Source organism: Staurois parvus, unplaced genomic scaffold (genome assembly GCF_062004578.1).
Source record: "Staurois parvus isolate SC_StPar_1 unplaced genomic scaffold, SC_StPar_1.0 ptg000086l, whole genome shotgun sequence".
Lineage (NCBI taxonomy): Eukaryota > Metazoa > Chordata > Amphibia > Anura > Ranidae > Staurois > Staurois parvus.
The window spans coordinates 10584538-10612017 of NW_028317882.1; the positions used below are offsets into that span (position 1 = coordinate 10584538).

Below are 27480 nucleotides of genomic sequence, written 5' to 3' on the forward strand. Positions count from 1 at the left end.
CTCTACCCTTAATTCCTTACTTCACCCACCACTGCCTCCACCCACCAACCTACTTACTGCACAGGAGATTGCCAGTCACTTCAAGAAGAAGATCGACAATTCGTGATGAGATCTCCAGTATCAAGCTTCCTCCTCTATCCAACATACCAGGCCCAACACCAAACTCTGCACTCTCCTCCTTCGACCCTGTTACCACCAAGGAAGTTATCGAACTCCTTTCCAAGGCCCACTTCACCACCTGTCCCCTGGACTGTTGCAGCCTCCTTCCTGCTCTATCCTAAACTCTCTAACCCACATATTCAACCTCTGGCTCTCCATGGGCACCTTTCCCTCCCCACTCAAAATGCACTGGTTACCCCCATCGTCAAAAAACCCTCGCTGGACCCCACCTGTTTGAATAACTTAAGACCCATCTCCCTGCTCCTGTTTGCCTCCACGCTTGTTCACAACCGTATGAACTGCTACCTCACCGACAACAACCTTCTTGATCCCCGACAGTCTGGCTTCCGCCCACAATATTCCACAGAAACTGCCCTACTAAAACTCACTAATGACCTACTAACTGCTAAAAACCAACAGCCATTACTCCATACTCATACTCCTTGACCTTTCCGCTGCCTTTGACACAGTTGACCACCCGCTCCTGCTCAGTAAACTCCACTCCATCAGCCTCCGTGACTCTGCTCTCTCCTGGTTCTCCTCTTACCTTTCTCAGCACACTTTCAGTGTCACATACAACTCCTCCTCCTCCACTCTGCTTCCTCTTTCTGTTGGGGTAACCCAAGGTTCTGTTCTTGGGCCCTTTCTTTTCTCTTTCTATACCTCCTCCCTGGGCTAACTGATAACCTTCCATGGCTTCCAATACCACCTCTATGCTGATGACACCCAGATCTATCTCTCCACTCCCCAGCTCACCCCCTCAATCTCCTCACGTATCATAAATTTACTAAGCGACATATCAGCATGGATGTCACATCACTACCTTAAACTCAATCTTTCAAAAACTGAGCTTGTAATATTTCCTCCTCCCCGATCCCCCACTCATGACTTTACCATTAAGATCAACAGCACTACCATTGGTCCTTCCCCTCATGCCAGGGTGCTAGGCATAATCGTAGACTCTGACCTCTCCTTTGGGCCCCACATCCACTCACTGGCTAAATCCTGCCACCTTAACCTCCAGAACATTTCCAAAATCCGCCCCTGCCTGACCAATGACACCACAAAACAACTTATCCACGCCTTGGTTATATCCCACCTCGATTACTGCAACTCCCTCCTCACTGGTCTACCGTTACACAGACTATCCCACCTTCAGTCTATTATGAATGCTGCTGCTAGACTCATACACCTTACCAACCGATCAGCGACTGCTGCCCCTCTCTACCAATCCCTCCACTGGCTTCCACTAACCCAACATATAAAATTCAAAATACTAACCACAGCTTACAAAGCCATCCACAACACTGCCCCTAGCTACATCACCAACCTCATCCACAGATACTGCCCAAATCGCCCACTCCACTCCTCCCATGATATCCTCCTCTCTAGCTCCCTCATCATCTCCTCCCACGCTCGCCTCCAGGACTTCTCCAGAGCCTCTCCCGTCCTCTGGAACTCCCTACCACAGCATGTCCGGTCAGCCCCCACCCTGTCTGTCTTTAGGCGATCTTTGAAAACTCGCTTCTTCAGGGAAGCCTACCCCACCTCCACCTAAGAACAGTACTTTAATCACCTGCGCCAGATCATCCTCCGCGGCTATCACCTTTTATATCACCTCCCCCTTCCTTTAGATTGTAAGCTCCACGAGCAGGGCCCTCCTATTCCTTTTGTACTGAAATGTCTCTCTTATATTGTAAAGCGCTGTGCAAACTGTTGGCGCTATATAAATCCTGTATTATAATAATACTAATATATATGTGATTTTGCACTTCTGCCTCACGGGAGCAAGTGTGCGTCGCAGGTGGATTGCTTCTGCTGTGGACTGTCACAGCAGGAGCCGATCTGCAAGTTCCGACACACGGATCTTTGCTGGCACCCGCAGATCGCCAGGCAGGGAGGAAGAATACAGCTGTGCCTATGTTTACAAGGCTGTGTTCTGACAAGGGAAAATGATGGATCGTGTGTCCCTGCAGAGCTGGGAACACGATCCATCACTTCCCTTTGTACCAGCGCCATCTAGTGCACACCAAGCACGTAGCTAGGCACACACTTAACCCTTTGATCACCCTAGATGTTAACCCCTTCCCAACCAGTGTCATTAGTATAGTGACCAGTGCGTATTAGTGTCACTGGTTCTGGCAAAGTATATATATTTTTTTAAATTCCAGTATATGTAACACAGTTTGTAGATGCTCTAACTTTTGTGCAAACTAATCAATATACACTTATTGGGATTTTTTCTTTACCAAAATGATGTAGCAGAATACATTTTGGCCTAAATGTATTAAGAAACTTGATTTTGAAATTTTTTATTGGATATATTTTAGTAGAAAATAAAAAATGTTTTTTTTTCAAAATTGTCTGTCTTTTTTTGTTTATTATTCAAAAAGCAAAAACCGCAGGGGTGATCAGATACCATCAAAAGAAAGCTCTGTTTGTGAAAAAAAAGGACATAAATTTCATTTGGTAGTTGTGCATTACTGTGCAATTGTCAGTTAAAGTAACGCAGCGTCGTATTGCAAAAAATGATCTTGTCAGGAAGGGGGGGGGGGGTAAATCTTCTGAAGGGCAAGTGGTTAAACTTTGTATTTAGCCTGAAGTTCAGAATTAAAGTCCAACTGCAAACACAAAAAAGCTACCCTTGCTGTGGGTTGCAAGGGTTAAATGCTCATTTTTGTCTAGGGATAAAGGAATAAAGTGTAATATATAACTTATTTCTCACTCCAGCAGTGCTCCCGGCTGCTGTTGCACTCCTGCCTCTCATATGTACAATGAAAGGTTTATAGCCCTGTACTGTATGTGATTGGCACTGAAGTAGTGCCGAACAGGAGAATAGGGTAAATAATCCTGCCTGTTTCCCTAGATATGAGCATTTCCTTGCAGTTCAGGAAGCCTCTTCTTTCAGCCTGGAGATGTGCATTAAAGTATATGTTTAGTCAAAACTTTTTTTTCTAGTTTAGGATTGGAACACCGGTCAGGTTTTTACTGCTTAAAGTATGTACATACACAACAAGCTCCAGACTAATAGTGAAAGAGTGCAAAAATACATTGATTCAGCATAAAAAGAGATCATATAAAAATATCCAGCACACTTCAGGGGCAAACAAGCTCCCTGTTCACCAGGCCACAAGATAAAATACAAACAAAATAATTGTAATTATCTTGTAGTCTTAACGAAGGGGGAGCACATTTTGGTTATTTTGTATGATCATTTTAGGAAAAAATAAAGCAATTTTAGCTCTTTCCATCACCAGTCTGGTGCTTGTGGTGTATGCACACTTCTGGGTATCCACTGAAGGGGAGCCTTGTTCCACATGAGCAGCAAGTTAACCTCCTGCATGATTATGGTCACCCTTAAGTGTAGTAAATGCTCACAGGGGTCTCCCCAAGTTCTATGTCATGAGGGTGGTCCTCGAGACTATAAAATGTGACCCTTTAGGAGTCAACAACTTCTTTTGGCTCAACTACCTTGATAAGACAGTCCTTGTCTAACCCTAAGCTTACAATGCAAGTCTGATACACAGTTAAATACTCAGCAAACCTTCAATCCTTTTACAAGCCCCTCATGGCTATCAACTATAACCAAGGGCTCCGCCTAGGACTTTATACCCTTATGGCCTATATTGAATAGATAACTAGAGTACTTACCAAAGTGTGACACTAAATCACAGTGCGACACTTCTAAATAAAGGGGTCAAGCCCTTTTCAATTCTACAATGTGAGAAAGAACTCCCAAATGGCATTGGACTTGGATGCATAAGATTGGTCCCAAAAATGGGAAACAACCAAATCCTGTTCTTGCATTACACTAGTGGTTGAGACCAACTATAAAGTCCTGACACAGTATTTAGTACCGACCCAAATTGCCCGCTATTTAACTGAATGCTCACTTATTTGTTTTAGAGGTTGTGGTCAATTGCTTCACATGTGGTGGATTTGTCCTGTAGCTTCACATGTGGTGGATTTGTCCTGTAGCACAACAATTCTGGGAAGAAATATTTCAGATGATCTCTAGATGAACTCCATTTTCCCCTTTTGAGCTCAGCACGCAATTTTTAACCTTAAACCTCCAGGCCTTTTTAAGGCCCAATTCAAATGACTATTTCATGTTCTGACCAAAGCCAGGAAATTAACCACTCTTTCCATGGCTGAAACCAAGTCAAGGGTCAACTCAGTCATGCTTCAAAGAAAATATAGAAGCTAGACTGACTGACACACTGGAGACGTACTTGAACAGCTTTCTGTTTTACTGTTTCAGACCCCTCATGCTCTGTCGGGTGAAACCATTGTCACCTTAAGTGGGATAAAATATCTCTTACTGAACCCTGGATAGCAGTAAAACCTGATATCAGTTCTAATCCTTCACCAATCTAAAACTAAAAAAAGAAAGTTTTGTCTAGATATACAATTGTAATACACAAATGCAGACTTTTATGGCAGTATTCTTGCAGGCTTGGAGATTTAGGAAACATAATGGGTATTCTGAAACTAGTCTTTTCCTCTCTTCCTATTTCCCGTGTTTCTTCTTTGTTCTCAACTATTATATTTTCCAGTATCATATACTTATTAGATTTCAGATGTCTACAACATAATGGGGGAGAATCACTAAAACTGAAGCACACAAAATCTGGTGCAGATGTGCATAGTAACCAATCAGCTTCCAGGTTTTATTGTCAAAGCTTAACTGAACAAGCTGGAGTTAGAAGCTAATTGTTACTATGAAATTCTGCACCAGATTCTGTGTGCACCAGTTTTAGTAAATCAACCCCAATGTTTTGTTTTCTTAGCTCATCAGTCTATTTATGATTACATGATGGACTTTGATGGGCAAATGCAGCATGTATTTACAACAGTTTGAGACACTTCTGAGATAATTTAGAACACATTACAGGTGCAGTTGACCTGCATTTTACCAGCTTCAGCTGCTTCTGCATCCCTAAAGAATTATATTGGGTTAGAAGCATTTCTGAAAAGAACAGAAGCCTATTCCAAATGACTCCAACACTAGTACCTGTATTTACTACAATGAGCTTTGCTGCTTTGTTTAAAACATATAAATTCTTACCCAAGAAAAATATAACCGAAAGGATGGGTGATGCCAGAATTTGTTCCACGAGAATCTTCTGCATTACTGTTTGAATTGATGCCCCTGGTAGTACCCGATCCAGCCAGATATACCAATAGTGATCCACTGGAGCCAAGCAAGTGCCAATGACAAACATCCTACCTGTAAAAATGTTTTAAGCAGAAAAATATTAACTCAAAAAATTAAATTAACTCAAATAACTAATCTGCTAATTCTTAAATGGAAATAATTATCATGTTATATTCAATTACATTCAATGGGTTCAAGTTAGAGATGAGGGCTGTAGATTAATGTGATACATTAAGCTAAAGCTTTGTAAGCAAAATAAATAAGGCCTAGCACATAGTTCTTTTATATGGGAAAGAAAATCACCTATTTAGAAATCGCCATGAAGGCTTCCATAGGTACTCAGCACAGCAGTACCTACAACATTAGTTTTATTATAGTTTAGACACAGTCGTCTTCTTTCTCTTCATTTTTCCTTTTGAGCCATGTGAGAGTTGTTTTTTGTTAAACAGTGACTGACATCTCGTTGCAAGGCAGCAGCTCCCCATATGGCAAGCTAGCTGCGAACACAAGGCATCCCTGGCAAACCAATGATGTACTGTATGCTGTAGCATAGGTTATGAAAACACGAATTTGCTACCACATAGTAGAGATAAGTGACTAAATAGAAAAAAAATATATATAGCTATTAATTGGGGTGTGGATGGGTAGTTTTTTGGGGTTTTTTTACCACCTCTGCAGACAGATGCAAGCAAGAACAGAGTATTTATTTTTTACCTGTCCTCCACCAGTCTCGACTTTTCTCAGAATCTTTCTTGATCTCCCGTGCCTGTTGAATAGAATCTGCAACAGCGAAAAGTATCCCAGAGCTCACTGTGTTTGTCACAAGCAAATTTTGCCCTTTAAACATTTTGTGCCAACAGCCCATAAATCGTTTCAGTAATACCCTACCCTGGGGAGTCATTGCTTTTACAAATCTGTAGCCAGCAAATAGGCATTGAGCAGGCAGAGATCAGACTGTACACCTAAAGAAAGATACAAAATCACATAAACCTCAAAATAAATTATCTTATAATAGGGTATAATTACACTTGAGAGGGCAAATTTTCAGAAAACAGAAGTACATTAAAAAAAAACACAGTTCTGATTTGCTATCAAAACAGACAAGCCCTTTCACAAATTCACCATAAAAATACAAGACCCAAATCTTAGCTAGAATCCCTCACACACCCACAAGTGGCTCTGCCCACACCTGCACAATAACCATCCCTATACTTGAACAGTGCCATACTTCTAGAATATTTACCATAGGAGGACATTTAAGTCCCGGGAGAGTTAAGTTATGGGTGTAGGCAGTTGTTGAGAACCCAGGCGGCAAACTTTATTGGACACCACTGGCTTCAAAAGAGGACGGTAAGCACCTAGATGGAGTAAGGGGTTCGTGAATAGATTACATAGTCAGTCAGATTATTATTATTTCAGGTACTTTTATAGCGCCGTCAATTTTACGCGCTTTACATATATATTTTACATTCACATCAGTCCTTAACCCTCAAGGGGCATACACTCTAAGGTTCCTAACTCACATTCATACATACGCATACTAGGGCCAGTTTAGACAGCAGCCATTTCACCTACCAGCATGTCTTTGGAGTGTGGGAGGAAACCGGAGTACCCGGAGAAAACCCACGCAGGCACAGGGAGAACATGCAAACTCCAGGCAGGTGGTGCTGTGGTTGGGATTCAAACCAACGACCCTAGTACTGCCAGGAGGAAGTGCTAACCATTTAGCCACTGTGCTTGAAAATAGTCCATCTAGTTCAACCAACAGAAAAAAAATATATATATATATAAAACCTCCATATACACAATTGTATACCCACAGTTGATCCAGGGGAAGGCAAAAAAATAAAGCATGGTCCAATTTACTCCAGGAGGGGAAAATCTCCTTCTTGATCTCCAAGTAGGCAATTGGATATTCCCTGGACAAACAACATCTGGTGTTATTACCCATAAATATTAATATCCAGTTATATTATGTGCATTTTAGGAATGCAGCCAGCTCTTTTTTAAACAATCTACAGAGCTGGCCAGAACTAGTTTTTTAGGGAGTCCATTCCACGTTTTCACAGCTCTAACTGGGAGAAGCCTTTCTGTATGTAGAGGTTAAATCTCTATTCTTCCAGAGTGCCCCCTGGTCTTTTGTAATGATCCTAATCTGAACAACCAAGTTTACTATATGGACTACCTATATATTAATACATGGTAATTATATTCCTCCTTAATTGTCTCTTCTCAAAAGAAAATAAATTCAGTTCAGCTGATCATTCCTCATAGATGAGGTCCTCCATGCAAAGTACTGGACCACTGTCCCCTATAAATACCCTGCAGTGCGGAATGAAGTTTGTTCTGATCACTTTTCCCTGTAATCTAATTTCTTAAAATCTCCTATGACTGTAGTGCACCCCACCTTCTCCTGCTCACACCAGTTACCTCCCCACAACTATCCATTTCTTCTCACCTAGCCCTGGGGGTTGGAGGACCTGCACTTGTACTGCAATCTCCGTTTTTGTGCTTCTCGAATGTGTGATCCAATCATGTTCGCTAGTAGAATATCTGATTTGAAGCTCCTCAAAAAGCCAACACTCCCTTCCGTTCCCCCAGGCAACATAGCGTAGCAATGTAAAGGGATATATGTGTTCATATCCTCCCTGTACATTGAGTTCACCAAGAAAAACAACTCGCTTTTTTTATTTATCTATACTCCCCACTGATACCACCAACTGTGTGAAAGGGAGTTCCACATCCATACCGCTCAAAAGTAAAGAACCCTTTACATAGTTTAAATGCAAAATAAAGACGTTGTTCCTGCAGATCTCTAAAGCTCTCATTATTGACAGCCGCTGGCTGTCAAAATACCCAAACAGTGCCTGTATCCGACTGGCTGCAGTCACTGTGTGTCTGAAAATTTACTGCCCAGCTCCTTTGATTTGGTTTTCATTGGAATGATGTCTGGCAGGAGGGGGATGACAGGGCCATCTGTGGAGCAAATTTAGTCCAGTTTACCATCACTCCATGAATGGCCAGTGTAACCAGAATCTGGCAGGCACTGAAGTGTGTGTTACTCAGATGACTGAAGTCATGCATGTATATATATAAACATTTCCCAGCAGGTTTTTTTTCCCTTTACTTATACTTGTTGACCCAACCAGTAATTCTGGAAAAGCCTGGATAGAACGAGAACAAGCATCCTTTCCCTTTCCACTCCAGGGACCAGCATGGGTGAAACCCCACCTGCACTAACACAACAGATAACACCTCACCCTTAATAGGTCCTATTCTTAATCCAGCCATACATGGACTGAAATTCAGCAGGTTCAACAGGACCAGCCTTATTTTGATTCATGTGTGGGCACCCTGATTGTACACAGGTTTTTCCCAAAGAATTAGAACTGAGGCCTATAGGAGGCAATACTAATCATTATGTTCTGCTAGTGGAGAAGGCTCCCACTGGCAGAACACTGACTCTGTTGATGGGGAAATCAAGTGATTTTCTTTCCTTTCACCTGTGTTGGAAGGAAAGAAATTTGCATAATCTATGGCCTTCCTAGTCCTGTCAAGTCCATTTTAAAGACACTACCCATCCTAGGTTTACCACATTTCCTGCATAGCCTCACAGACCCTCAACTCAGTAGCCTTAGCTCAAAAGGTATCTTCAGGTTGTGCCATTTTACAACTCAAAACAAACCTAAAGTGACGTACACATCAGTTACACTTCTGGTTGTGATTTAGATTATGCACAGTCTACAGCTTGGCTTATTCCTCTCTTCTGGCAAATCCCCAGGTTCCACCTCTATGTTTGCGATGTCAGAAAATGGAGGGATTGCTTTTACACATTTTCTGAGACTGCCCAGCGTTGACCAACGTTTGGTTGGGGGTTAAAAATTCCATCAAGACCACTTATTTCCTATATGATACGCAAATATCATTCAAACACTAAAAGAATTTAAAGTGTTACTAAACCTAGGACCCTGCATCCACTATATCTGGTCTCTAACAGTACACAGAACATGGAAGTGCAATTATTTTAGTAAATATAAACTGCTAAATACAGTTTCTCATCAGCAGTTAGGGCAGTCTTGTGACTTCTATGCCCCATTCCCTAGTACCTATCCCCCTTTTTTGCCCCCCCCCCACCTTTTTCTTTTCTTCTCTTCTTACATGGACACCCCTATCATCTACCCTACCAAAACTGAAAATTAAGACCATGGCGGGGAGGTTATCAGTAACTCCCACTTACAACTTTAAACCATATCATTTACCTGGTAGCTGTACTGACTGAATGTTTCATTCTGCATTTAAAATGAATTACAACCTGCTTTGAATTTATGTTATACTAAAACATATTGTATCTTTTATGTATGACTGAATGCTTACCCTGTCATTGGTCAAAATAAATAAATTGAAAATGCACCCACCGCATCTAAATTTATAGGGGACAGTGGTCTAGCACTCTGCATGGAGGACCTCAGCTGAAAGATTAGCTGAACTAAATTTATTCTCTCTTGGGAGGAGGCGATTAGGGAGGGTTATGATGACCATGTATAAATACATAAGTGTTCCATATAGTGAACTTGGTGTAGAGTTATACACTTTAGGATCATTGTAAAGGACAAGGGGACAATCTTTACATCTGGAGAAAGAGATTTAACCTCCACATTCAGAAAGGCTTCTTCACAGTAAGAGCTGTGAAAATGTCCAGCTCAGTAGATGGATTTTAAAAAGAACTGGATGCATTCCTAAATGCACAAAATATAACTTAATATAAAGATTTATAAGTAATAACACCAGAAATAGTTGATCCAGGAAATATCTGATTGCCTCCTGGGGATCAGAATTTCTTTACCCGCTGGATGAAAATGGATCATGCTTTACTTTACTCTTATTTGCTTTCCTCTCGATCAACTGTGGGTATAGGATTGTGTCCATTATTAAACTAAACAGACATTATTTTTTATGGTTTTTTAACCTATGTAACGCCACTATCCATAAACACACAGGGAGACCGTGATCATGCCTGATTATTTAACTCCTATAGCTCTTTGGATGTGTTAAGTCAATGCAGAGTCTAAAGAGGTTAAAGTGGTTTCTCACCTTCTTGCAGTCTATGTGTGCTGCACCCCCAATATATAACTGAGCCCCCTGTCGATCCAGGGATGTGCACAAGAGCCTTGGCTGTCCTGGGTCTCTCTTTCCCCATTAGCTGAGACACAGCTGTGGGAGCCATTGGCTTCCACTGCTGTCAGTTATAGCAAGTAAGAAGAGAGGGGTGGGTAGGGCTGAGCCGTGGCTCTGCGGGGTTTATTTACTAAAGCTGGAGAGTGCAAAATCAAGTGCACTTCTGCATAGAAATCAGATGTTTTATTGCCAAAGCTTAACAGAACAAGCTGAAGTTAGAAGCTGATTGTCTTCCATGCACAAGTGCACCAGATTCTGAGTGAACCAGTTTTAGTGAATTTCTCCCTGCGTGTCTTATGGACGCATAGAGCAGGGTCAGGGAGCAAGCATGCACAAGTGCCCGCATAGCAAGTGGCTTGCTACTGGGGGGTAACTGGTTAAGGGGGGAGGAGGCAGGAGTGCCGGCAGAGGTCCCAACAAGAGGAGGGTTGGGGCCGCTCTGTGCAAAACCACTGCAAAAAGCAGGTAAGTATAACATGTTTGCTAGTGAAAAAAAAAATGTTTATCACTTTAAAAAAAGCTGTGATTTGGGCATTTGGGCTTGATCACTTTTACGATACTCATGGGTGGTGAACCACCCCCCACCCCAACTCCATGGTTCTAGGGCTCTTCCGCTCCTCCCTGGACAGGGAATTTCCCACCCTGCACTCACACTTACACAATAGGAGTGTATATGTGTCGTTTTGGGGGGGGGGGGGGGCAGAATGCCACAGCCACTTATAATTGGACCAGTGCAGAGACAGCTTCCTGGTCTGATCACTTACGTGGGTTCAGACTAGGATCTAAACACTCCTGTGCTCATCCCTAGTTAGGAGGAGGCTGTGTTTGCAGTAACTAAACTTGTCTGTACTGTACAGGTAGATATTATCTCATCAGTTGCACTACATTTGAACACTCTGCCCTACCAAAGAGTTACGGTTTATAAACTTGGCTCCTCCATTGTATGGTAATGAGAACTGAATTAAAGCAGCCCATAGATTATTCAATTTCCTTCCTTCCACCATGGGATGCAGGAAAGAAAATTGCTAGATTTCCCCAGCAACAAAGTCAGTGTTGATGGGAGAATCTCTCCTACAGCGCCAGGGAGCTCTCCCCACTGGCACAACACAATGATCACTGCTGGCGGCAGTGATTGCATGAAAAAAACCTGACAGGTTGGTTGTACTGATGTTGTTTGATGGATTGACTTCAGTACAATAGATAGTACCCATAGATGGACTGAATCTCACCTGGTCCCGACGGAAACTGTTGAGATTCGATCCATCAATGGCCAGCTTAAGCCAGTCCTCAGCCTGTTAGGACAGATCATGCTGATCTTAGTTGGAAAATTCTTGCAGTCAGCCATGACACCTTCTCCTCAGAAATATCTAAAAGGTGAGAAGAATATTTTTTCATTTTTTTTGTGGGATATGTTGTGTGAATGGGAACACAAAGTGTACAGTGGTTTATTTCAAATTAGATTGTAAGCACTTAGGATGAGGACCCTCCTAAACCTCTTGTATTGACTTGTATTGTAACTGTACTGTTTCCATTCATAATGCAGAACTGTTGGCACTATATAAACCCTGTATAACAACAACAGTATTTTAACTGCAAAAATGGACATGCCCTTTAACCCTTTCACAGCCAGGTCCATACGTCGTACGGATCTGACAGCAGGGGGGTTTATACAAAATCCAGGGGCTGCAGCCACTGGGATTGTGTATATAACTGACAGGCATACTCCTGTCTGTCTGCGCTGCTGCCCTTTTACTTCCACAGCCCCAGGTACTGGTGCCTCCCCCCTTCCCCCCGCACACTCCTGTCATGTATTCGGGCCCCGCTGGCCTATCTGCGGGCCTGGGGAGTGCCATGGCGGGTGCCAGCAGGTGGAGGGAAGAGAGGAGAGCAGTCCAACCTCCTCTCTCCTCTTCTTCTTTCTGTGACTGGGAAGGCGATGTGTATGATGTCACTTCCAGTTCACGGCTGTCACTTTCCCCAGCTAGAATAGAAAGAGAGATGTATTGCAATGCGATCTGCATTGTAATACATCAAGTGCAGCCCAGAGAAGACATGCAGGGTCTTTTAGACCCTGCATGTCTCAATAAAGAGAACCTGTCACCTAAAAATCATCACATAGGGGACTTTGAAAAAAAGAAGTAAATTTATTATCTTTTATTGCAAAAAATAAAGTTACACCCAAGCATATAATATCCCCCCAAAAATATTTTGAGGACCCCCCACATATATGCACGTATGAAGGTAAACACACACGTCGGGGTGCCTATGAGTGAAAATGTTGATTGTGATGCACATGTGACATATCGCCGCGCACACAGGAGAGCAATAATTCTAGCACAAGACCTCCTCCGTAATGCTAAACTGATGACCTATAGGGTTTTTTTGAAGTGTCACCTATAAACAAATATAGGGTACTGAAGTTTGTCGCCATTTCACAGGTGCACACAAATTTAAGGTTTGGCATGTTGGGCTTCTATTTACTTGGCACAACCTCATCTTTTATATTTTACCAAAAACGTGGGTAATCTATTGCATTTGTTTGCCTTAAAATTCACTGTAGTGTGTAATATCATGTGGCCTATTCATTTGTAACTACCACTATTTTATTCTCTAGGGCGGGGGTCTCCAAAGTTTCTAAACAAAGGGCCAGTTTAGTGTCCTTAAGACTTTGAGGGGCCGGATTGTGGCTAGTGAAAGCAGAAAATGCCCTGGCTTCAATGGAAGAAAAAATTGCCCATCATTGACATTAGTGGGAGTAATATTGCCTCACTGTTGGGACCAGGGGAAGGAATAGTGCCCTGCCATTGGTGTCATTGGGAGAAATAGTGTCCCATTGTTGGGGTCAATGGGAAGAATAGTGCTCTGCCATTGGTAGGAATAGTGCCTTATTGTTGGTATCAGTGACAGGGATTATGCCCTGTTGTTGATGTCAGTGGTAGGAAAAGTGACCAAATGGCCGGATAGAAGCAAGCAAAGGGCCACATCCGGCCAACGGGTCACATTTTGAAGATCACTGCTCTAGGGTGTCTGCTTTCAGAAAATATATCACGTTTGGGGGTTTTGTGTAATCTTCAAGCCTAAAATTATTTTTTAAACATGTGTGCAAAAAATGTAAACACGGCTCAGGCAGCGAAAGGGTTAACAAGTTTTAGTCTTTTTTAGACACTTGTATGACTCCAAAGTTGCATGACTTCGGAGTGCAACTTTAAGGCAAATTTGATGCAACTTTGGATGAGTGAAACTGGGATACGACTCTGGCTTTTATTAATGACAATGCACAACTGTTGCATATATAACATTCAGGTGCAACTTTCATACGACTTTTGAGGGTTTTCATTGCAGTCTATGGCACTCAAGTTGCATGAAAGTCGGTCCAAAGTAGGGCATGAACTACTTTGAAGTTACACATTAATGAATGGTACCCACTTGGAAACATGGGGGGGTGACTTGTCATGCAACTTTGGAGGACAAAGTCATATGACAAGTCGCACAATTGTGAATGGGTTAAATTATGATTTATTGTGATTTTTCTCACAACATGTGATGCCGTTAGCCCCGCCCATTCTCTGGAGTATGATTTTTCAAAAATGGTAAACATTGGGAAACACAGGGGGTGGCTTGTCATGCGAATTTGGAGCACAAAGTCACACGACAAGTCGCACAAGTGTGAATGGGTTAAATTATGATTTATTGTGATTTTTCTCACATGTGATGCCGTTAGCCCCGCCCATTCCCTGGAGTACGATTTTTTAAAAATGGGAAACACAGGGGGTGGCTTGTCATGCGACTTTGGAGGACAAAGTCGCATGACAAGTCGCACAATTGTGAATGGGTTAAATTATGATTTATTGTGATTTTTCTCTCAACATGTGATGCCGTTAGCCCCTCCCCTTCCCTGGAGTATGATTTTTCAAAAATGGTAAACATTGGGAAACACAGGCGGTGACTTCCAAGGTCGCATGACAAGTTGCACAATTGTGAATGGGTTAAATTATGAATTATTGTGATTTTTCTCACATGTGATGCCGTTAGCCTCGCCCGTTCCCTGGAGTACGATTTTTAAAAAATGGTAAACATTGGGAACACAGGGGGTGGCTTGTCATGCGACTTTGGAGCATAAAGTCACATGACAAGTCGTACAAGTATGAATGGGTTAAATTATGATTTATTGTGATTTTTCACACAGCATGTCATGTCGTTAGACCCTCCTGTTCCCCGGAGTGCGATTTTTCAAAAGCTTCTCGATATAAACACAATGCACAGAACTGTGTGTGCTAATGTATGGATGAATTATCTTTCATAATGCAGAGCTCTCTTCTCCCCCACACACCTAACAGGCTCTAATAATCCCCTACCCTGACCTTGTCTATAGAGCCTCATGTCTGACCTTACATAGGAGAAATAGGAACGCTCAGAGCTACCTGCAGCTCCACCTACTGGTCACGTCTGGAATTTCTACACAACTCGTACATGGTGTTTGCTAAACTTGAGGAATATATTATCAGCACAAACGTCCGCAGTTCTAATACTAGGGAAGCAAAGGAAGGGTACTTCATAGTAACTGCTGCCTTACACCCAAACGACAGTGTATAAATCTATTTCATTATCAAATGTAATAACCTCCAACCGAGCCCCACACGTCGTACCTCCAGCCGGAAGCACAGATCAGCCGAGGAGAGAGGACCTTTGGTGACGTCACCGTCATATGACCAAGCACATGGTGCCCTGAGGAGCACTGAGGCAAGTTTATTGCTGGGGTCACTCCCAGCATGGCTGGGATGTTTTAGACGTTCTGTGTGTTGTACAAAACAGAAATGTGTGTGGTATTACAGTCTGACTCCAAGCTTTGCTGAAATCTTTTTTTTTTAAGAATAAAGTTTTATTGAGAGATGTGGCACATTGACAGTAAAACAAAGCAAGACGCTTGAGCATTATACTGTAACGGTGATAACACATTCAATGTCTGAGCCCAACAACTACAATCATTGTAAATACGGCTCAGGGGAAAGGACGCAACAATGACTATGAACTCCCATCCGGTGTGAGCTAAAGCGTCTACTTAGCTGACTGCGCTAAATAAGACCAGTTAGGGCCAGCTCGCATATATTCAAATTGGATGTGTTTTGAATCGCATCCAATTTGCATGACGTGAAATAATATTGGTTTCTATTGTGCCTGTTCACATATATGTGGTGTACCATCAGTATGGATTCAGTGTGAATTCAAAAAGAGTCCTGTCCAATTTCTGAGCAGTGCAGTTCGATTCAGGTGCGGATTACAGTCCCATTGACTTCTAAACCGCACGTCAGTTGTGAATAGGATTTCAGCACAGTTTACACAGTCACAGAATTCACAGCTGTATCAAAAATCCTGTCCTGAACCTGATGTAAACCTGTCCTGAATCTGATCTAAACCTGTTCCGAATCTGATCTGAACCTGTTCTGAATCTGATCTAAACCTGTTCAGAATCTGATCTAAAACTGTCCTGAACCTAATCAAAACCTGTCCTGAATCTGATCAAAACCTGTCCTGAACCTGGTCTAAACCTGTCCTGAAACTGATTTAAACCTCTCCTGAATCTGATCTAAACCTGTTCTGAATCTGGTATAAACCTGTCCTGAACCTGGTCTAAACCTGTCCTGAACCTGGTCTGAATCTGATCTAAACCTGTCCTGAATCTGATCTAAACCTGTCCTGAACCTGGTCTTAAACTGATCTAAACCTGTCCTAAAATTGATCTAAACCTCTCCTGAATCTGATCTAAACCTGTCCTGAAGCTGATCTAAACCTGTCCTAAAGCTGATCTAAACCTATCCTAAACCTGATCTAAACCTGTCCTGAATCTGGTCTAAATCTGTCCTGAATCTGATCTAAACCTGCCCTGAATCTGATCTCCGCCTGCTCTGAAACTGATCTAAACCTGTCCTGAATCTGGTCTAAACCTGTCCTGAACCTGATCTAAACCTGTCTTGAATCTGATCTAAACCTGTCTTGAATCTGATCTAAAGCTGCCCCGAACCTGATCTAAACTTGTCCTGAAGCTGATCTTAACCTGTCCTGAGCCTGATCTAAACCTGTCTTGAGTCTTATCTAAGCCTTTTCTGAATCTGATCTTAACCTGTCCTGAGCCTGATCTAAACCTGTCTGGAGTCTTATATAAGCCTTTTCTGAATCTGATCTAAACCTGTCCTGAATCTGATCTAAGCCTGTCCAGAGCCTGATCTAAACCTGTCTTGAATCTGATCTAAACCTGTTCTGAATCTGATCTAAACTTGTCCTGAAACTGATCTAAACCTGTCCTGAACCTGACCTAAACCTGTCCTAAATCTGTTCTAAATCTGATCTAAACCTATCCTGAACCAGATCTAAGATCTCAACCTATCCTGAATCTGATCTAAAGCTGTCCCGAACCTGATCTAAACTTGTCCTGAAGCTGAACTTAACCTGTCCTGAGCCTGATCTAAACCTGTCTTGAGTCTTATCTAAGCCTTTTCTGAATCTGATCTAAACTTGTCCTGAAACTGATCTAAACCTGCCCTGAAACTGACCTAAACCTGTCCTAAATCTGATCTAAACCTATCCTGAACCAGATCTAAAACTGTCCTGAACCAGATCTAAACCTCTCCTGAATCTGATGTAAACTTGTCCTGAAGCTGGTCTAAACCTGTTCTGAAGCTGATCTAAACTTGTCCTGAAACTGATCTAAACCTGTCCTGAACCTGACCTAAACCTATCCTGAATCTGATCTAAACCTGTACTGAATCTGATCGCAAACTGTCCTGAATCTACTGTAATTTAAACCTGTACTGAAGCTGATCTAAACCTGCCCTGAAGCTGATTTAAACCTACCCTGAACCTAATCTAAACCTATCCTGAACCTGATCTAAACCTGTCTTGAATCTGATCTAAACATGTTTTGAATTTGATCTAAACCTGTCCTGAACCTGATATAAACTTTTTCTTAAGCTTTCTAAACCTGTCTTGAATCTGATCTAAACCTGTTTTGAATCTTTTCTAAACCTGTCCTGAAACTGATCTCAACCTGTGCTGAAGCTGATCTAAACCTGTTCCAATCCCAATATAATCTTGACCTGATTTAAACCTGTCCTGAACTGCTGAACAACTATTTTGTCAATTCACTTTGAAAACGGAGCTTCGATTCGCATTGCACAAGTGTGAATCCACACTTACTGTCATGAAATCCTACATTCCCCTAGATTCTGTCAAGTCTAGTTTATTAATTGGATTGCTTTTTCCATCCCCTAAGTGGGGAAATAGAACAATAATATATGTAAGAATAGAGGAATGAGGCATTGAAGGGGGAAAAGACAGCCAGAGGGGGGTCAGCTGAATGTATTACCAAAAAGTAAGTACCAGGACATAATGTCTTAGAAATGGCAACAGCTTTGGGGAATCAGAATATTCTATCCATGGAAACCACAAGTCCGTAAACGTAGTGAAATGTTCATTGGTTCGTTTGTGGTGGAAGCATGCCCTGCAGACAAAAGTATACATTCTTCTGCTGCAGGGCAGGGAATATCCCCACCAGGGTTGCTGTTAGGAAACCATGAGGCCCCATACAGCCAACCTGACTGGGCCCTCCCCACTCATAAAAAAGACAAAAAAAACAAAAGCACAGTTATGAAGGAACACAGTGAGTGATTGGTACCGATCACTTATTGTGTTCATTCAGGAAAGGAAGGGGCTGGTAAATGTGACAAGTTTATCAGACCCTTCCCCCACTCTCCATCCTGAAGGATCTTTTTGTGTGCTTGCAGCTGCCAGTGGGATGAAGAGGAGGGAAGTTGGCCGAACTGCAGGGGTGGGGGCCCCAGGCAGCAGGAGAAAATGTCTGGTGCACAGGGAGGGTGATGGGTGTGGTGGGGGGGCAATTACTGAAACTGATCCCCTGCATGCCTTTCTCTATAGCAGCTGAAAGCCAGAGAGAACTATATAGGGGATCGGTTCTAGTAATTGACCCCCCACTGTGCTGATCACCCTGCCTGCCCACATCTGATTCATCCATCTGCCTGAGCCCCATACAGGAGGACTGGTGGTACCCCTTATCCACAGCCCTGATCCCCACTACAGAAGGATGGCCCGTTACAGGTAACGGTTTCCTAGTGGGCTTAGTGATGTGGGTTCAGCAGAGCATCCAAACACACCTGAGCTAATCTCTACTAAGGATGAGCCTGGGTTTGGACTGAATCCTCCTACCCCGTGCCACTCAATCAATTGCAAACAGGGGATTCACTGCCCCACAGCTGCACTTGCATAAAGGGGTGGGGATGCTTGTGACATGTAGAAAAAAGGGGTAACCAGGACACTGCCAACTATGGACTATAGTGAGAATACCCAGGAAAAAGGGGGGTCAAAAGTTATATAATAGACTAAATAGTGGCCCCCATATATAGAGAGAATATGCCTACTCACATGGAAATAGCCATGTGGTGTCCTCAGGACCCAAATATAACTGAGGGAAAAGAAGGGAAAACAGTGACAGAGGCACAAGATGCCTAAATCAAGCAGGTCCAAAAGAGGTCAAACTGCGGCTTGTAATAAGAAAAATGTATAAATCTTTAATTGCAGTAAAACACAAATCAATACACATGATAAAACAAAAACAATAAAAGGAGAGAGCCTTGTCACAATCATGCACACAGGGAGAGGTGCAGGTCATCCATTCTGCTCCAAACTTATACATTTTGGGTATTTCTCTTAAACTCCTATGCAAACACCTGGAGGTTTCATGTATCTCCTCCTTCCCCTCCCTCAGGAATGCAAGCAGCATATGACGCTGAGCCTGCCTAACAATCCTTTTGCCAAATAAGGTATTGGTTTGGCCGTGAAAGGAAACTTCCAGTGCGATTGTCTTAGATAAGAAGAGCTTTCTCTCTTCTTGAGAGCAGTTAGAGAGAACGGTCTGCAATACAAGATCTGCAGACAGAAAGCAAAGTCTCCTGCGATGAGTCAATGGAATTAGCAGAGAGACAAGAAAGCCAATCATCCTGGAGCTCATGAAACTTGAAGCTGCTTAACCCCAGGCATTTATTTGGCAAGTATTTATTTCCCTAAACTTCTTCCTGTTATCTGTTTGCTGTGCTGTTATGCTCTGTATATTTATATATATGTCGGTTACATCTTATTTCTGTAAATATTCGTACTGCACCCTTTTAACCTTTTGGTAATAAATCTTACTTTCTAAAAGTGTTGAACTGTTTCTATGGCTCTGTATTGCAATTTACGAATCCCTGCCTTTAAAGAGAACGCTACTATGAGTATTTAACCCTCGGTATAACCGGTCTGTAGAGATAGCGAAATAATGACGGTTAACCAATCATCCTAGTGTATTGCTGAGTTTCCTCTTTCTCTGATCAAAAAGGAGGTGGTGGCAGTGTGAAGGTTTAATTGTGTAATTAACCTGACCCAGTAACAATAGCGTCCAGGCTGCAGGCACATAGATTGTAGTCCATTAGCTGGAAAATCTTTGTGCAGGGTGCAGCTGGGCGTGGTATTGTTACGCATGCACATTGCGGTTTTAGATCAGCCAGTCCTTCGGTCACGAGTTTGGTGAGAAAGGCTGGGGTCTGACGCCGCGCCCGTGACATATTGGTGGCAGCGGTGGGATAATTATATTAAGAGCATCAGGGCAGTGTTAAAAATTGGCTCTGCACTGAAGGATTGTAACCTTTGTGGAAACAGTCCTTAGAAACAAGTGGTGCATATTTTTTATATATATATCTCTATATATATATAGATATATATAGAGAGACATATAGCAACAGCTCCTTCCTTTTCCTACTTTCTATTCTATTTTTGCTTGCAATTATGCCTGGTGTAGCAGAATACGAGAAAATGAGCAAAGGTAATTTGAAGGCAGAGTGTACCTCACGAGGATTGGACGTCGGTCGCAAAAATTGTGAAGATTTTATTAGTGATCTAGTGGAGTATGATATCCAAGCAGATCAGAACTCGGGGGAACTTGAACATGAAGGGGTTCCCGCTACCCACATTTCCAGTGGCTCAGAGACGACCTCGCAGGATGGGCACACAGAGACTGACACTAGAAGATCACTGAACGTTATTGTCACACCACCGCCCGAGCGGGCCAGCACCGGTGTGCCGGTAACCAGTAGAGACTCTTCTCAGATGCAGGAAGCCCTAAAACGCATCAAGGAGACAGATCCTGAGGCATTAAACGAATAAAATAAACTTATATATAAAATCTATATATAAAATCGAGCGCAGTGTATAGGTGTAAGTACGGTAGCTGCTTGCACAAAAAGGCACCTCGGGAACCTCCAAAGTAATTGATAAAGAATGAGAGTGCAGCGCTAACCCAAATAGCGATTAAACATATGATAGACCACATATGATAGTGGATCAGTAAAATGTCAGTGTAAGTTCATCAGATGTGCTGAAAATGCATACAGTCTCCAATATGTAAAAAACCAAAAGTAGTGACTTTCAGAAATGATAATAGCCAAATAATGCACTAACCAGATAGCGCATATTAAAGCGCATGGAGCATTTAAGACCTGCCCCTGGTGCTCAGCCACTGTATCACTGGAGCCAGGAGATGTCATCTATAGGGTCCCTCTGATGATGTGTACTCACACGATACGCGTTAGGGAAGTGCCAAGCTATTTATATCCTGTGTACATGTACCTCTGGTCTGGCCGTTTATGAGCAGCTGAACCGTTGTTAAGTAAGTTCTTTTCTGATTATTTACCTACTTTAATAAACGATATCACACTATTTGAGACCTTTTTCCACGGGCTCTTTATTCCTGGGGAGCCTGTAATTCTGAAGGTCCTGGGGCTGTGCTGAGCAAAGGACACATCTGCAAGTGACATCCCTGGATCCATGACACAGCTCCTCCTGGAACGGATGACATCTAGTGGTCGCCCTATAGATGACATCCGCCTGATCCTCTAATACAGTGGCTGGACTCAGCTTCCATCCGGATAGATGACATCTAGTGGTCACCCTATAGATGACATCTCCTGGCTCCAGTGATACAGTGGCTGAGCACCAGGGGCAGGTCTTAAATGCTCCATGCGCTTTAATATGCGCTATCTGGTTAGTGCATTATTTGGCTATTATCATTTCTGAAAGTCACTACTTTTGGTTTTTTACATATTGGAGACTGTATGCATTTTCAGCACATCTGATGAACTTACACTGACATTTTACTGATCCACTATCATATGTGGTCTATCATATGTTTAATCGCTATTTGGGTTAGCGCTGCACTCTCATTCTTTATCAGATCCTGAGGCATACCTGCGGTTCATGGAATGCCAGGCTGACAAAGAGGCTGCGGAATGCCAGGCCGACAGAGAAGCTGCAGAATGCCAGGCTGACAGAGAAGCTGCAGAACGCCAGGCTGACAGAGAAGCTGCGGAGCGCCGGGCTGAGAGAGGGGTGGTGCAGAGGGAAGCTGATCGTCGGCACGAGCTGGAGATGACAAGGCTCCAGCAGCAGCAGCGACAGGGTCAGGACCTCGGGTCCCTAGAGCACAGGGACGCCACTCTGGCCGTGGGCACAGCCGCCAAGTTTCCAGTGATGGACTTGGGGTTGAGAAACCACCTCCCCAGGGGTCAGGAATGGCCTACAATGTGGAATGGAACTGGGTGCAGTTGCCCACTTTAGGGGCCTTGTGGTGTTTGGCCATCTGGGAAGAGCAACTTGGGCCCCTGTCACTAGTCAGGAGAGTGGTAACTGTCAGAGGGATATGTCAGTGGTTCAGCTTTGGGAACCACCGGTAGGAAGAGACCCCCAGAGGTCTGGGAATGGGGCAGTTATGGCCTGGCCGACTCCCCAGGTCAAGAAGCAGGTTTCATCAGTCTTGGATGCAACTGGTTACGGTAGGACGCATGGGTGCATATTCTGCTTCCTGAGAAGTTGTCAACACTCTCAGCTAGTATCACTTCCTAGGGGAGGGAACTCCACCTTTTAACTGCCCTGACAGCAAAAAACCCTTTCCTCAATTTAGAGATAAACCCTAAAATCATGGCTGCCTGTCCTCTATAGAGACCTTTAGAGTAAACAGTTTCTCACAGTTATTGAGGTCACCTTTGATATATTTGTACATTGTAATCCTATCCCCTCCTAAAGTGTTTGTTACCCCACATATATGCCTGCTGTGCCATGTATTTGTGTTAAAATGTATCCTGTTCTCTTTGTATTGTTTGCTTTGTGTGAAATACCCCAATACAGCTACACACTGTGTGGGGGGAATTCAATTTCATCTACAGTTGTGTTCAAAATAATAGCAGTGTGTTGAAAAAGTGAATAAAGCTCAAAATACTTCTAATAGCTTTTATTTCCATACACCCAAATGCATTGGGAACACTACACATTCTATTCCAAATCAAAACATGAAGAAAAATATATCATATTTAAATATTACATTTGAATATTAGACTGTTCAAAAAAAATAGCAGTGTTTGTATTCTTCTTTACAAACTCAAACATTCACTATATAAACTGAAAAATGTTTGAGGATTTTGCTTTCCTTTGAATCAATATTTAGTTGTATAAGCACTGTTTCTGAGAACTGCTGTACATCTGTGTTGCATGGAGTCAACCAACTTCTGGCACCTGTGAACAGGTATTCCAGCCCAGGATGATTGGACTACATTCCACAGTTCTTCTCTATTTCTTGGTTTTGCCTCAGAAACTGCATTTTTGATGTCACCCCACAAGTTTTCTATTGGATTAAGATCCGGGGATTGGGCTGTCCACTCCATAACGTCAATCTTGTTGGTCTGGAACCAAGATGTTGCACCTTTGTCTGGTGTGTTTGGGGTCGATGTCTTGTTGGAACACCCATTTCAAAGGCATTTGCTCTTCAGCATAAGGCAGCATGACCTCTTCAAGTATTCTGATGTATTCAAACTGATCCATGATCCCTGGTATGCGATAAATAGGCCCAACACCGTAGTATGAGAAACATCCTCATATCATGATGCTTGCGCAACCATGCTTCACTGTCTTCACAGTGTACTGTGGCTTGAATTCAGTGTTTGGGGGCCGTCTGACAAACTGTCTCCGGCCACTAGACCCAAAAAGAACAATCTTACTTTCATCAGTCCACAAAATGTTGCGCCATTTCTCTTTAGGCCAGTCAATGTGCTCTTTGGCAAATTGTAGCCTCTTCAGCACGTCTTTTTTTTCAACAGTGGAACTTTGCGGGGGCTTCTTGCAGATAGCTTGGCCTCACATAGGCGTCTTCTAGTTGTAACAGTACCCACAGGTGACTTTAGACCTTCTTTGATCTTCCTGGAGCTGATTGTTGGCTGAGTCCTTGCCATTTTGGCTATTCTTCTATCCATTCAAATGGTAGTTTTTCGCTTTCTTCCTCTATCATTTTCTGCACTTCTTTATATGTTTTCCCCTCTCCAATCAACTTTTTAATCAAGGTACGCTGTTCTTCTGAACAATGTCTGGAACAACTCCATTTTCCTCAGAATTTCAGAGAGAAATGCACTGTAACCAGCATGTACAACATTTGCTGCCTTCCTTCCTTAAATAAGGGCAATAAATGCCACCTGTTTTTCAAAGAATGAATGACCTCACTATTAGAACTGCACACTGCTATTATTTTGAACATGCCCCTTTCAATTAGTGATTCAATTACACAGAATCAGCAGCATGCATGTCATGACTGTTGGGTCTGTTGAATTTCTATTACTCTACTACACCTGCTAGTAAATTATTTGCCATATAGAAATATCATTTCTACCAAAAACAGTGATTGATCAGGTTAGTGATGTCTGACTGCTATTATTTTGAACCCAACTGTATGTGCTGTGTGGGGAGGAGGAGATCCGCTAAGTGCCCTGCCAACACTGACCCCATCCTCTTCTCTGCTGACCATTGTACCGTACACTGCCCTGTGTCTGTTGCCTTGTTGACCCACTGTACGCTGCCCTGTTGATCCCATGTCCATTGCCCTGCTGACTCTTATCTTCTGCACTGTTGACTCCTGACCACTGCCTTGATAAACCACTGTGCATTGCCCTACAAACTAATGGCCCCTGTACACTGCCCTACTAACTGTTGACCCTATCCTCTGCCCTTCTGACACCTTGTACACTGCCCTACCAACTCTCATACACTGCACTGCTGATCTTGCATCCTCTATCCCTCTGACACTTCTTACTGCACCCTCCATATCAGACAAAGGGGGGGTTGCCACACCAATGTGGTAAAACATGGAGTCAGGGGAGGTGACACTATGTTTTACCACTCCAGGTGACACGACTGACACTTGCTACTGGTCATTGCCCCTGAGAAAGGGGAAATTCAAAATCTTAAGAGTCGTCTCCTGTAAAAGAGGGAGGGGGAAATCTTTCAATGGAGACAGTTGTTGTGTTACTACTGCCTAAGCCCCCATTCACATTTGAGCTTGAGTGTTTTCATATTGCAGCTTTTATATTTTTTTTTTTCAATGTGTGAATGCACATTGTTTGGCTATTTCCAGGCTTGCGCATTTTATTTTAATCTTTTTGCTAATGAAAACTTGTTACTAGGAGAGGCAACAAAAAACACAACTGCCCAAAGAAGCTGTAGTATATTTTGAGCAAAAAATCTTCAAGTGACATAACGCTTAGATGTGAATGAGCATATTGAATATAACGGGAATCTTAATGTTAGGTGTCCAAGTACTTCAGGAAATGTTCAAGTGTGAATTTTCCCATTCCCTCTAACTTTGTTGTGTTTATTGGACAGGAAGTGTAGGGAAATGTCCCCAATGGTACACAGCTATTATAAAAAATAACCGTGCAGGGGTTTCAATCCTTCCCTGCTCTATGTAAAACAAAAAAATGTTTTGGTCACAAGGAAAACTGAAATACAAAAAAAAAAAAAAACAAACACTGATTGTTGGGATTTTTATGACAGAAGAGATCTTATTGGTCTCCTGTCAAAAAGGCTTCTCACTGCCTTTCAGCATTTGAAATGGACATGTGCCTGCCAGCATACATTTACTTCAGCTCACTGTGCCGTGATAATGTGACTCCCGTGAGCATGCACAGACGTGACATCATCCCAGCCCTGCCAACCAAGAGGCCGAAGAATCTGAACCTGGAAGGAAGACTAGAAGAGGGATATGCCTGTGATCAGCAGGACAGAGGATCATTTGGCAAGCAACTCTGTCATAATGTGTTTTTTTTTTAGTGCAGTGTTATTCCACTTTAAAGTGTCTGTCAGGGGCAAAATAATAAAAACCACAGGCATTGTATCACCCTGAAAGTAATCTTCCTTCCTCTTCACCACTCCCACCCTTTGGGCTGTTCTCACCATTAAAAACATTTTCCAGATCTGTTCCGGATGCGTTGCTACATGCAAATTTGACTTTTTTTTTTTAATGCATTTCAGATGCTTTTTTCCTGTTTTTGTTAACTGTACTGGAGTCTAGTGCATTTTTGATATATTTTACAGTGTTGCAGTACAGTTCTGTGCTGGAAAAATGCAGCATGTTCTATTTTTTTTTTTTTTTTGAAACTGAAACGCACTGGAACTAACTGCACTTGTATGAACTATGCCATTGGAATCCATATAACCTATTTCCCAAGTGTTTTTGATGCAGAAAAAAAAAAAATGTGAAAAGTGTGAATGGGCACAACCTCTACACAAACAGCTCTGGCTTTTTTTTTTTTGTTCATTTACCTTTAATCACTTCCAGTCCAGACACTTACCCCCTTCCTGTCCAGGCCAATTTTCAGCTTTCAACGCTCACACTTTGACAATTGTACGGCCATGCAACACTGTACCCATATGAATTTTTTTTAGCATTTTTTTTGCAAGACTAGCCACTTGAGCTCCTGAGGATTTAACCCCCCCCCCCCCCCCCTTAATGACCAGGCCTCTTTTTGCTACTTGGCGCTGCACTAATTCAACTGATAATTGCGCGGTCATGCAATGCTGCACCCAAACAATTTACATCCTTTTTTTTCACACAAATAGAGCTTTCTTTCGGTGTAATTTGATCACCTGTGCGCTTTTTATTTTTCACGCTATAAACAAAAAAACACGAAAAATTTTGAAGAAAATATTTTTTATTTTCAGCTATAAAAAAATATATAGTAAACTCAAAGTTGGTTATAAATTTAGGCCAAAATGTATTCTGCTACATGTTTTTGGTAAAAAAAAATCCCAGTAAGTGTATATTGATTGCTTTGTGTGGAAGTTATAGCGTCTACAAACTATGGTATAGATACTGCAATTTACGCCATTTTTCTGCTATACAGCGCTGCGCTAGTTTAATGGACAATTGCGCGGTCATGCAATATGGTACATAAATGAAATTTACATCCTTTTTTTCCCCCACAAATTGAGCTTTCTTTCGGTGGTATTTGATCGCCTGTGCAGTTTTTATTTTTTGCGCTATAAAAAAAAAAAGAAAAAAAAAGCTGACAATTTTGAGGAAAAAAAAAAAATATTTTGGACTTTTTGCTATAAAACATGTCCAGTAAAAAAAAAAAAAAAAAAAAAAAATGCAAAAATCAAATTTAGTCATAAATTTCTGCCAAAATGCATTCTGCGACATGTCTGCTAAAAAAAAAAACCCAATACGTGTAAAATAATTGGTTTACGTGAAAGTTATAGCATTTACAAATGGCGGGAAAGATACTGGGATTTTTAGGGTTTTTTTTATACTAATAATGGCAGCGATCAGCGAATTATGGCGGTGATCAGGGACTTATGGCGGCGACCAGCGACTTATGGCGGGACTGCGGCGGAATTTTGACATTGGGGGGGTACTGACTTGGGGTCACTGACATCCCCAAATACACTAATACAGTGATCAGTGCAAAAAAAAAAACTGACACTGTACTAATGGCAGTGGGGATGAAGGGGTTAACTTTATTTAGCAGGGAAGGGTTATAGGAGTGAGGGGAATGTTTTACTAGGGGGCGGGGGTGTGTACTGGGCGGAACAAGGCTGATCGAGAAAGTGAAACTATTCTCTCGATCAGC

General features: G+C 42.4%; 1 protein-coding gene across 12 annotated transcripts in view; it reads right to left on the reverse strand.

Moving 5' to 3' along the window:
* The window catches only part of LOC149468519 (mpv17-like protein 2), a 30812-nt gene extending 15625 nt beyond the window's left edge, over positions 1 to 15187 (reverse strand). For 2 of the 12 annotated variants that reach the window (XR_016311700.1, XR_016311699.1), the window contains exons 1-3: positions 15139 to 15187; positions 6032 to 6279; positions 5228 to 5389 (exon numbers count right to left, since the gene is read on the reverse strand). Coding sequence is in view for 10 of the 12 variants with exons in the window: in XM_089670031.1 (XP_089526157.1) it covers positions 5228 to 5389; positions 6032 to 6218 (349 nt within the window). In the remaining 2 variants the exon portion in view is untranslated. The other 10 variants (XM_089670038.1, XM_089670040.1, XM_089670039.1 and 7 more) reach the window with 10 other exon arrangements.
* Between the last annotated feature and the right edge of the window lie 12293 nt (positions 15188 to 27480).